This window comes from Asterias rubens, chromosome 3 (genome assembly GCF_902459465.1).
Source record: "Asterias rubens chromosome 3, eAstRub1.3, whole genome shotgun sequence".
NCBI classification, from domain to species: domain Eukaryota; kingdom Metazoa; phylum Echinodermata; class Asteroidea; order Forcipulatida; family Asteriidae; genus Asterias; species Asterias rubens.
Window position 1 is genome coordinate 8,995,110 of NC_047064.1, and position 12,572 is coordinate 9,007,681.

At 39.9% G+C, this 12,572-nt stretch overlaps 1 protein-coding gene across 1 annotated transcript in view; it reads right to left on the reverse strand.

The window, feature by feature from the left end:
• LOC117288237 (programmed cell death 6-interacting protein-like) overlaps positions 1–12,572 on the reverse strand; it is a 33,139-nt gene that overhangs the window by 12,258 nt on the left and 8,309 nt on the right. Inside the window, exons 5-12 of the mRNA XM_033769014.1 lie at positions 11,145–11,371; positions 9,276–9,498; positions 8,084–8,207; positions 6,652–6,829; positions 5,340–5,561; positions 3,681–3,840; positions 1,733–1,881; positions 17–151 (exon numbers count right to left, since the gene is read on the reverse strand). Of these exons, the coding sequence (XP_033624905.1) occupies positions 17–151; positions 1,733–1,881; positions 3,681–3,840; positions 5,340–5,561; positions 6,652–6,829; positions 8,084–8,207; positions 9,276–9,498; positions 11,145–11,371 (1,418 nt within the window). The remainder of the gene's footprint in view (positions 1–16; positions 152–1,732; positions 1,882–3,680; positions 3,841–5,339; positions 5,562–6,651; positions 6,830–8,083; positions 8,208–9,275; positions 9,499–11,144; positions 11,372–12,572) is intronic.

Here is a 12,572-nt window from a genome sequence, read left to right on the forward strand (position 1 = left end):
ACTAATGTACAGCTACCTTAGTTCCTTCTGTGAGGTTTGCAGTGAGTTCCATGTAGGCATTATGAGCAGCAGCCAGCTTACATAGAACCTCTTCACGGTTACTGGCCGATGTGTTGGACTGCTTGGCTGTACAGAAACGGGTGTTGGCATCCTACAGACATAACAAAAACAAAGAAATAATAAATAATCATTGTTTACATCTTGATAATTACCCAGCAAGTATGATTCCAATGGCAATTATGTAATGGGGTGTAGCGATCGGGTGGGGGTGTGAAACCCTTACCCTCCCAAATCCTACTCTATCCTCTACGGGCCTGTCACACCATGGCGATTCACCTGAACATATGCCGACGTACACACAAAATAGTGCAACACAATTGTCAAAGTCCAAGAACGACGAACTTCCCATCGGGAAAATTGATGTATCCATAGCGTATCCATAGCTTATTGAAAGTGTTTAATAGCGTATGACTAATGTATTGATAGCGTTTCACTAACTTATAACAAAGTTATGTTTACAACACCCTTTACCAATATTCTGCCTTTTCATTGGTTTAGAGCGTGAGCGCGTCACATGATATGTCTTAGTTTTACTAGAAGTCGGCCGTGTGATAGTGCAGCGGTTTGCCATGTGATAGTGCATCGGTTTGCCGTACGCTAGTCTGAAGACTATCACACGGCGTGCAATACCCAGACGTCCGTTGCGTGTACGAGGATGATAAATGAATAGTCTGTAACCATTTCGGATTACATGACACTACATGCAGCACAGTAAAAGTTTTCGCAATCTGTATAAAGCCAGCCGTCGATTTCACAAAGAGTTAGGACTCGTCTTATCTCGAGTTAGGACGAGTAACTCGTCCTAACTTAGGATTAATCGTAAGGTCTGCATGCTACAGTGCAGGGTTGGGACTCGTCCTAAGTCCTAAGATTAGTCTTAAGTAAGAAAGAGTTTTGTGAAATCGACGGCAGGCTCCTAGTGGATGATACCCATGCCTACATCCTTAAAGACTGTATAAGGTGGTCACCCTGTTTCAGCCCCAGGAAGTAGGTGGCAACGTGCCCGTGGTGGCAGTAGAACTTTGTTAACAGCCAAAACCAGTTTAACCCTCACCTTGAAGTGGCTGTCCGTGGCCTTGTGATATTAGGAGATCTCCCATAAAAGAAATTCATAAATACCCCAGACAGTTTCTCTACTCCTATTGGTTGAGAGCACGTCACGTTGGGGTGTTTAAATGGTTGATAATGACCAGTGTTTATAACCGGCTGGCTTCCGCAGGTCAGGCGCGCAAGATGATCACGCGGAATGTAACTCATAGCTATTAGTAACAGCGCGTAATCTACTTCTAAGCGCGCACGCGTAGTCTACTTCTAAGCGCGTGCGCGTAATCTATTTCTAAGCGTGCACGCGCATACACACAACCCACGTGCAACAGACTCTTCACAAAATTTTTTAAACAAATATTTCAAACCTCGAATTTTCAACTGTCAAAGTGTCTGTGTTTGTATTTTTTTATGTTTTTTACCAAAAGGAGCATTTATGAATGGGAATAAAAGAGAAGTGACTCGTTCTAAAACGTCTGTTTAAAACCTTGCAGGGCCATTGCCATCACAGCAATTCGACCCTGGCGGCTTTAAACGGCCGTGTAAGAACCCGTCACTACCCTTTTATTCCCTTATTAAAAAATAAGAACATGATTCTTCTTCTTGTGAATATTATTATTTTTCTGACCTGGACATTATTGAGCAAGACTTCCTGTCTGTGAATGCTTTCTTGGACTTGTTGGATGAGCGGAGAGAACATACGATCCAAATCCCCAACCGAGATGGACTCCTCATCAATTGCTCCGTCGGATGCCAAGGCACCGAGGAATTTTGATGCTGTGTAGATATAAAGACAACAAAGAATAAGAATATGGAGTTCTTAAAGCTATGGACACTATTGGTAGTTGTCAAAGACTAGTCTTCCCATTTGGTGTATCTCAACATACCCATAAAATAAATAACCTGAGAAAATTTGAGCTCAATTGGTCATCAAAGTTGCTAGATAATAATGAAAGAAGAAAACACCCATGTCACCTGAAGTTGTGTGCGTTTGGATGGTTGATTTCGAGACCTCAAGTTCTAAACCGGAGGTCTCGAAATCAAATTCGTGGAAAATTACTATTTTCTCGAAAACTATGTTACTTCAGAGGGAGCCGCTTCTCACAATGTTTTACTCTTCACCAAGAAAGGTTTTATGCTAATAATTATTTTTAGCAATTTTCCACAAATTTTATTTCGAGACCTCAAGTTTAGAATTTGAGGTCTCGAAATCAAGCATCTGAAAGCACACAACTTCCTGTGACAAGGGTGTTTTTTCTTTCATTATTGTCTCGCAACTTCGAAGGCCAATTGAGTTCAAATTTTCACAGGTTTGTTATTTTATGCATATGTTGAGATACACCAACTGTGAAGACTAGTCTTTGACAATTACAAATAGTGTCCAGTGTCTTTAAGTGTGTTGCTCAAAGAGTTTGGGGACTCCCTCTGCCACATGTTGGACATAGTAGGTGCATTCCTGAATAATCTTTGGCAAATATACATGGTTCGTTGTTTAGTGCACAGTTTCTACACAATTCTGGGTTTAACTACGATGCAGAATCGCTGGTCGTCATGTCACAATTCATGAGCAATGGGAAACATTAGACTTTCTGCCAATCACCAAGAGATGGCGCTCTTCACCAGGTAATGTCAACAATTTATGAATAGGAGAAGCATGAGAGTGACGGTCACCGACAGCACTTGTCAACAAATACTTTGTGTATTGTGTGTTTATTTTTTAAAGGGATGCTGCAGTGAATTCAAATAAAACAGTTAATTTTGCTGTCATTTATTTCTGATATATGTATTGAACATCAATAAAATGTGTTTTGTTTATTCCCGACATATCTGACTTGCGTAATTAGCGAATAAGTCATGCCCCCCCCCCTTTGTGGATTGTTACCGCCCCCTACCGTCGACGTCACGTCGGGAATTCAAACATATCATCGGCAAAAAGAGTCTGGTCCCTAACTACACGCCCCTAGGTACCAGGCCACACAGTGCACACATCTCTATAATATGCACACAGCCAGGGGGCCCGGCGGCTCGAGTTACCGACATGACATCACGTTTATGCAAATAAAGGCTCCCTTTTAGGGGTGGGGTGGGTTCCCCTAATCTCTTGAAAACCATTTTTAAAATACTTGCGCATTTAATTAAAAAAAATTTAAAAAACACTGCAGCCACCCTTTAAATTTAGATTTATTCCATCTGTATTTTGTATTTCAAAACACAATGCCAAACATTTGGTATGCAGTTTAATAAATGTGTAAACCAAACTGTTCTGGAACGGGACGTACTGGACACGAGTTCCCCAAGGATAACAACCGTTTGCATGAGTTTTTGGGGCTGTTTTTTCTAGGGTAATTAGCAAAAATTTCAAACTGCTGACCTACCAAAAATTGAGAAGAAATCTAGAGTTTAGTTGTCTGATTAATTTTCAAGAGGCTGAGAGACTTCCTAAATATTTGCTGAGTATTTTTGAATTTGTTTGCTATGTGAGTTGTGCACCATTACCTGGTAGGTCTGCTGCCCTCTAGTGGCAGAGCTTTCACAAAGTCTCCAATTCAATTACGACAGATTACCAAGGGACTTACTCATGTCACACTTGGTGTTTTTGAGTTCCGCCTCGGTGACTTCACGTTCCGCTTTGATGGACTCCACTTGCTTCATGAGACTCCGCAGTGACTGAACAGCCGGGTTGTCCTTGAGTGCTGCTGCAGCACTTGCTGCAGGCAGGGCGACACCTAAATCCTTCTGTAGGTCAAAGCATGGAACTATGGTCAAAGGAAGTACATCTTTCATGACATAGAGCAAGTTCGAATGCGCACATTTAGTGGACTACTGACCAGCAACGTACATGCGCAGTGACCCACTCACTCAAACCACTCGTTTGGAAGCCAAGTCAACCATCGGTACCACGGTATTCCACACTCCATTGCCTTCTGCGTTCTCAAAATCTTTTACTCTGCCCTCTTGATGTGTTGCTTAAAGCCATATAGTATTTGAGGCATTGCATGGTGAGGTATCAATGTATATTTGGTTTGCGGTAACACCATGTGTGTATCTACTTGCCAGGTAGAGTTGTTCTTAGGGAACTGTCTTGCTTTATTCTACTGCCGCGGAGTAGATAAACGGAGGTTCGGGAGACTTCTCAGTTCTGAAAAGAACTGTCCTGCTTTTTAACTATTACCAGGACGGATGGTATAGAAATTAGACTGGACTACTACTTTAGCTTATAGGATCGTAATTAACTGTACTGCCGCGGAGTCAGTTCAGAATTGGTCTCAACGTTTCGACTAGCTTGCTCTAGTCATCGTCAGGAGACTGAAGAGGTAAGAGAAGAGTGGGCTTATTTTTTTTTTTTTTTTTTTTGCTTAAAGCCATTGGACACTTTCGGTAAACAGTATTGTCCAAGGCCCACACTTCGTGTATCACAACTTATATATAAAATAACAAACCTGTAAAAATTTAGGCTCAATCGGTCATCGGAAACGGGAGGAAAATAACGGGAAAACCCCTCCTTGTTTCCGCATGTTTCGCCGTGCCATGACATGTGTTTAAAATTAATCCGTAATTCTCGATATCGAGAATTGGTGTTGTTTTAATTTTTTCTCAAAAAGTAAAGCATTTCATGGAATAATATTTCAAGAGAAGTCTTTCACCATTACCTTCTGTTAACCCTGTAAGTTATTCGTAAATCTGTGAACTTTTTTTTTCTTTTCTGTTCCGAAAGTGTCCAATGGCTTTAAAGGAGTGTACATTTGGGAATCACTCTTAAAATTGATGGCAATAAAAAGTTCCTTGGGGAGACATTCATGTACACCAGCTTTTGATAGTAAAAAGTTTTTTGAGAAAAGTTTCACTTCAATATAATGTGGTTAAGGAAAAGGATACCAGATTTAACCCCAATTTGACAAACGTTATTCTCAGTTTCTAAGACTGTGCACTCCAATCACAAACTATTCTTCCTGCTGCGTGGAGAAAAAAAAAAAAACACTCCAGATTTTTGGCGGTATTTCAATGGGACCCTTTTCGCAGATAAAAGTTTGGTAAAGGGTACCTTATGGGGAAATTTTAAAAATTCTACTGGAGCATTTCCAGGGCACCAAGGCATTGACCAGGGGGGCAAGGAGGCAAACACCTCCGTTGCCTCCAAGATGTATCAGACACGTCATTTTTTTCCCCCATGAAATGTATGAAGGTAAAATAAATTTAACAAATCAAACCTAAGAATAATGGCATTTCATCAGTACCTGGTCCTTGGACAGAATGACAATGAACTCCCTGTTGACATTGTACTTCTCTCTGACGACACCATCGGCCTGTATAGCATTATTAAGGATGGTACGATACTTTGAGGATTCTGTACGTAGTGGGGTCGTTAATTGTCCTGACTGGAGACGGGTCCATCGCTCCTTGAATCGTTCTCTCATCTCGTCATCGCTTTTGCTTTCCTCGTCCAGTAGACGTAATGACTGCAAGGACAAATGGGTCAAAACTTCTTTTGAAGGAACATTACAGAATTGTTTTTTTTTTTTTTGCTTACAAAACAGTTGCTGGCAGTGTAAGCACTTGATGTTATCCACCAATATAGAAGTTTGAGTTGATCGGCTATCAGGGTCACGAGAAAATCGTGAAAAACCATTTACACAATTTGCACGACATCGATTTAAACAAAAAATGAATAAAATGTTAACTGAGCAAGGACAAACCAGTCAAAACATCTTTTAAAGGAACAATACAGAATTGGTTTTTGCTAATAAAACATTTGCTGGCAGTGTAAGCACTTTAAGTCATCCACCATATTACACAAACTGACAAACGTGTAGAAGTCTAATACGATCAGGCTATCAAGGTGACGAGAAAATAGTGAAAAAACCGTTAACACATTTTGCATGACATCGATTAAAGGCAGTGGACACTATTGGTTATTACTCAAAATAGGTATCAGCATAAAACCTCACTTGGTAACGAGTAATGGGGAGAGGTTGGTAGTATAAAACATTGTGAGAAACGACTCCCTCTGAAGTGACAACGTTTTGAGAAAGAAGTAATTTTCCACGAATTTGATTTTGAGACCTAAAGTTAACATTTTGAGGTCTCAAAATCAAGCATCTACGAGCACACAACTTCATGTGACAAGGGTGTTTTTTTCTTTCATAGTTATTTCACAACTCCGATGACCAATCGAGCTCAAGTTTTCACAGGTTTGTTATTTTATGCATATGTTGAGATACACCAAGTGAAAAGACTGGATTTTGACAACTACCAATAGTGTCCAGTGTCGTTAAACAGAAATGGAATAAAACGCTAACTGAGCAAAGAGTTGAAAAACGGTAGTCGCAACTCGACTATGCAATCAGTAGTTGCACTAGTTGCTTAGGCCTATTACTGCCGTTGACTTAGGATTAATCTAGGACTTAGGATGAGTCCCAGCCTTGTACTCTATCGTGTAAACCTTAAGATTAATCCTACGTTAGGGCGAGTTACTTGTCCTAACTAGAGCTAAGATTATTCATTGAGTTTCGTGAAATCGGCAGCTGGTTCAACAGAAAGTCATCTCACCTCGTTAAGGATTTCTGTGTTCCTCTTCAGCAGATCTGGCATATCATTAAAGAGTTTATCAATGCTGGCTATGCCTCCCTTCTCACGTACTGCGGTGGACTTCTGCAAGACAGAAGGTGGGACCGTCGACCCACCCATATCTTCTATAGATGCTGGCAGATTCAACGACGCCAGAACACTGTCAAAGAAAATTCTTAAGTTAATTTTTCTTGTCTATAGACCATATTGAATATGACGTCACCATTCAAATAACTGCCCTACAACGTGGCGTCTGTAAGCGTGTGAGTGTACGTCTGCGTGTCATAGAAATCAAAACGGGAACGCTGCGTGCTGCGTGCTCCATTGATGTAGGCATTTAAACGTGCAACAAAGGGGTTATTCAATACAGTCAATTTAGCCAAGTGTTTTGTTTTCCTGTTGTGGCAAAGCAAAAGGCTACAGATATAAATCAGTTACTACTACTAAACAAAATTATACTAAAAATTAGCAAGCACTAGTCAGCAGAACAAGATCATCTGAGCACATTACACCTATATTAAAGATGCCATGTCAGATTTTTGGCCGATTTGACCCACAAATTTTGATTTAAAATTCAATATGATGGGGGTCGAGAAAGTTACATGCTTTCATTTGAGCCATTGCTCGAAAAAGTCGACCAATTATTAGTAGCAGTGAAATAAAGTGCTCAAAATTAGTTTTTGTCGGGATCCCGACAATATATCACGTGACCAATTCTTATGTGTTTTATAAGAAACGTTTTAAATTTTTGTCATGGTTCCTGACCATCAAAAGTAAAAGGTAAAAAATATTTGGTTAGAGCGGGTGATACTCTGTGAAATACCATTCATTCAAAAAATATATCTTTTTAAATGTTTGGGGCCGAAAATCTGACATAGCATCTTTAAATACAGAATACAAAATGTATAACAAATTTAAAATGTTGTGTTACACTTTGTAGAGGGGAGATAAAATAAGACAGTTCCATCAACAAAAGGGATGTCAATACTTCCCCTTGAACAGTTTTAAAGAAAAGGAAGACCCAATTAATTTCTTACCTTCTACTCTTTTTTACGTTTTACGTTTTGTTTAAAAGGACATTGGATTGCCTTGGATCGGGCCAGTTGGTCTAAGAAAAGCGTTTGTTCTGAAATGCATATGGTTGGAAAGATGTTTTAAAAAGTAGAATATAATGATCCACACAAATATGCCTCGAAATTGCGTAGTTTTGCTTTTATTTTGCAAACTAACACGGTCGGCCATTTTGTGGAGTCAAAAATTTTACTCCACAAAATGGCGTGCCGTGTTGGTTCATGACCTATAGGGGAAAGCAATTTGGTAATGGGTTTGAACATTGTTTTATGGGTAAAAGACTAACTGGTTAGAAAACATCTCAACCCTAGTGTTTACATGCATATATTTCAGCAGCACTTACCTATCCATGAGTTGTGTGCTCTCACGTAGCTTGCTAAACTCTCCGCTTATTATATCATTTTTCCGAGACTCAAACGCATCCAGTGCGTTGTGAACAGCTAAAGGAACCAGTTTCTCAAAAAGATCTACAAATCAGAAACATCAAACAAAACATCTTTGAGGACAAAGCTAGAAAAGGGACTCACGCCATATCAAAAGTTGTGAGCACAATACAGTGAAGTAGGTTTTGAAACTGTCTCAAGACCTTCTTTTAGTGGACTCAGGTCTCAAATGAATGAATGAATTTAGTCGTGCAAGGCAGTCAAAAGAGGCCGCTCAGATTTCCACTCAACATGTTCAAGGGTTTGGGTAACTTTTGAATGACAAAGAACACAAATGTCCACAAATTACATAAAACTTTTAACGGTTTAAAAATAATGATAGAAAGCTTCCCTTAAAATATTACTTTTGTGAGTGGGGTGGTGTAATTTTTTATAAATTAGTAAAACTATTTATCAAGAATAATTTTCGTTTCAGGGAGACAAATTGCTTCTCAGTTTCAAATTTTTAGCATGTACAATGGATTAACGCAACTCTCCTGAAAACAGTGCTCTGTAATTTTCACTTGTTTTCCTCAAAAACTCGACTACTCATGAAGCTGGAACTTCTTCGGGTAAACTATATTACATGCATCTTCATTTAAAGGCAGTGGACACTATTGGTAATTACTCAAACTGATTATTGGCATAAAACCTTTCTTGGTGACGATTAATTGGGAGAGGTTGGTGGTATAAAACATTGTGAGAAACGGCTCCCTCTGAAGTGCCATAGTTTTCGAGAAAGAAGTAATTTTCCACGAATTTGATTTCAAGACCTCAGATTTAGAACTTGAAGTCTCGAAATCAACCATCTAAACGCACACAATTTCATGTGACAAGGGTTATTTTTCTTTCATTATTATCTCACAATTTCGATGACCGATTGAGCTTAAATTTTCACATGTTTGTTATTTTATGCATATGTTGAGATACACCAACTGTGAAGGCTAGTCTTTAACAATCACCAATAGTGTCTACTGCCTTTAAAGTGAGTAGGAATTCATGTCATGGGCAAAAACTTGATCTACAAAAGGTATCAAAACCCATTTAAAGACACATAAATATGAATGTCCATTAAAAAAAGCATTCTTCTAGGACCTTGAAAATTACACACACCTGAGAATTTGAGATACAATGGTGATGGAATTTCCAGAGGTTTAGCGATGGGAGCGGAACCAATAGACTTGAGATTGGCAATCTCTGGTACGATGTCATGATAGATGAAGTCATTGTCTTTCTTGGCGGCAGCGAGGGCACGCTGGACCTTCTCTGTCGTTGACTTGAAGTTGACGTGCTGGCCTCCACGGTGAGTGGCTGACTGTAAGAGCTCAATGGCATGCTGGAAAAGAGCAAGAGCAGGGGTCGATTTCACAAAAAGTTAAGAAACATATTGCTAGTCCTAAGTAAGGACGAGTAACTCTTCCCAACTCGAGATATAAGACTAGTCTTTACTATTTGTGAAATCCACCCCTGGACAGGTGTTATTGGTGTGATCACAGCATTAGGGATAACGAATATGACAAGAAACACAATAATAAATAGTAAACAAATAATGAAAGTTTATGAATGCAATGGTGTGTAAGATGGAATGTTCTTTTCAGTAAGGCGGAGCCGGGTTGAATGGAACATTCCGTCTTTCAACAGATGAAAATATTCTCACTATTGCAGGAATTCAAAACATTCATTACTTGTTTTATACTTTTTTAAGGATACAACTTTCAAAACAAAAAAGCATACCAAAATTTAATTGTGACACTATAACCATTTTTCTGGTTCGGCTTGTCTGAATTCGACAGTGACTAAGTGCATTCTGTACTGCTGTTAAGAACCGTGGGCACTGTAATGTAGTATGTGCCGAGCAGTAACTGTAACTGCTGCATTAACAATGACACGCACACGCGGTGATGTTGAACGTACCACGCAGTAGAACAAATTGGATGGAACGAGAAACTCACGGTGAGTAGAACGAAAAATGCACGCTGAATGAAGTAGTGCAATGGTCTGTTTATTTCCTATCACGTGACGGACAATACTCTAATCAAATGGCAAGAATCTGCTTCGGTCTTATATAACACCATTTGATCTACCATCGCGTTAGCAGTTTTTCCAAAGGTTGAATTTGTTTTTTTTAGGATCAGACCCTATTCAAGATCCTGCAATTTTAATCCACCTTTTGAGTGTATCTAAGATTGATCGTAACTGCAAATCAACCACAGTTGCTATGAAAATGGTGATGTCACAATACAAATTACTATGGTGACATTGAAAAATTGTATTGCGATGAATTGTATTGCTTTGTGAAATCGGCCCCAAATCAGGCAAAATGGTTTCCAGAAACAGGTGTAAACGCAATGGTGGATCAGACTTGGGAATTCAATGTGGCCATTTCCGGTGTTGCTCTGAATGCCAGGATTTTTCTCAGTGTTTTTTGTGTGACTTCTGTGAGCATAAGTGGATTTAGAGCAAGATTAAGCACTGGTGTAATAATAACAATATCAAAGTCTTATATAGTGCACGTATTTACCGAAAGGTACTCAAGGCGCTGAGTATATACACACTTTCAGAAAGATAGGTTATTGAAGTGATGAATTCTGCGACCCAATTATTTAGCACCTTATAAGGGTTTACAAGGTGCTACGGCGCATACAGCAGCCACAGCCAGGAACACCGGGGCGAACCCCTTCTCTTTTCGATAAGTGCACTGGGTTCTTTTACTTGCGTTACACAACACATGGGACCAACGGCTTTACGTCCCATCCGAAGGACAGAGCAATGGTTACAGTGTCTTGCTTAAGGACATGGTTAAAGTGTAATGGCTGGAGATTCGAACCCACATATGAGTTTGAAGTCGGTGCTCTTAACCGCTCGGCCACGACACTTTGACTACCTTGTTCTGAGGTCCTGATAAATATGCTTTTCTAGATTGAGTGCCAACGCTGTAAACCAGGCCGAGGGAAGCACAAATTTGGAGATGAGGGTACTCACGTTCAGCCTGCCAATCTCCTCACCATAATTCTTTGCATTTTGACACACCATGGACTGATAGTACTCGGCCGTGGCATGCATGAAGGCTTGTTTCCCGGCCACGATAGGAATCCATTCCTTGGGAAGGATCTCCTTGATGTAGGACACCTGGCAGAGTTTCAAGGCCTCGGCGTACTCCTCGCTCGCCGTCATTGCAATCTTGGCGATGACTCCATTCTTCATCTTATCTGAAGGGGGATTAAAAATGGGGAAGACAGGCACACAGGGTCAAGATATATAATGTGATATAATAATAAACAATAATAATAACACCATTTATATAGCGCCTTTTCCTAAGGTTGCAAAGCACTCAGAGAATGACAGGGAAAAAAAACAGCAATGGGAATGCAATCAAAAACCAAAAGGGAAAACCACGACTAGGCAAAGCCTGAACTTAATCAAGAAAAGCCGGTCTCTCTTTGACTAGAACGTGCAGGCCAAGCCAGGCTAGATTTACTGATTGAAAAAGAATGTTTTCAGAGACCTTTTGAACATGGTAACAGAACTCTGTATTAGTCTTATAAAGCTCACGTATCTACTGATAAGGCACTCAAGGCGCTTGAACATATAGAAACATTCTAAGACAGGTTTTTTTATAAGGCACAATCCAATCACCAAACTGTTGTACCATAACAAACAGTCTCCTGACGATGACTAGAGCAAGCTAGATGAAATGTTGAGACCAACCCAATAACTGACTCTGCGGTAGTACAGTTAATTATGATCCTATAAGCTAAATTAGTAGTCCCAGCCTATTTCTTTACCATCCACCCAGGTAATAGTTAATAAGCAGGACCGTTCTTTTCAGAACTGAGAAGTCTTCCGAACACCCGAACAATCTACTCCAAGGTGTTAGAATTAAGTAAGACAGTTCTCTAAGAACAAACTCTACCTGGCAAGTAGTTACACACATGGTGTTATGACAAACCAAATATCAATCAATCAATCAATCAAAGGTTATTTGTAGAGTGCCAAAATCAAGAGTTTGTTCTAAGGCACTGAGGCACAGTTGAATGGTTAGTAAGCCTGCTGGAACAGGTGAGCTTTAAGGAGTGTCTTGAATGAGGTGAGTGAGCTGGCATTTCTGATCTGTGTAGGAAGCGTATTCCACATTTTCGGGCCATATACAGAGAATGATCTCTCTGCAAAAGTAGAATAGCGAGTTCTTGGCACAACAAAAAGGGAGCATGAGGTAGTTGAACGAAGATGTCTTTGTTGAGATCTTAACTCGAGCATGTCCATGATATATCCAGGAGCCTGCTTATGGTACGCTTTATACATCAGGATCATAACTTTGAAGGAGATTCTTTGAGTGATGGGAAGCCAATGTAGGTTGAATAGATGAAGACTGATGGAGTCGTATTTGCGTATACTTAGAATCAATCTTGC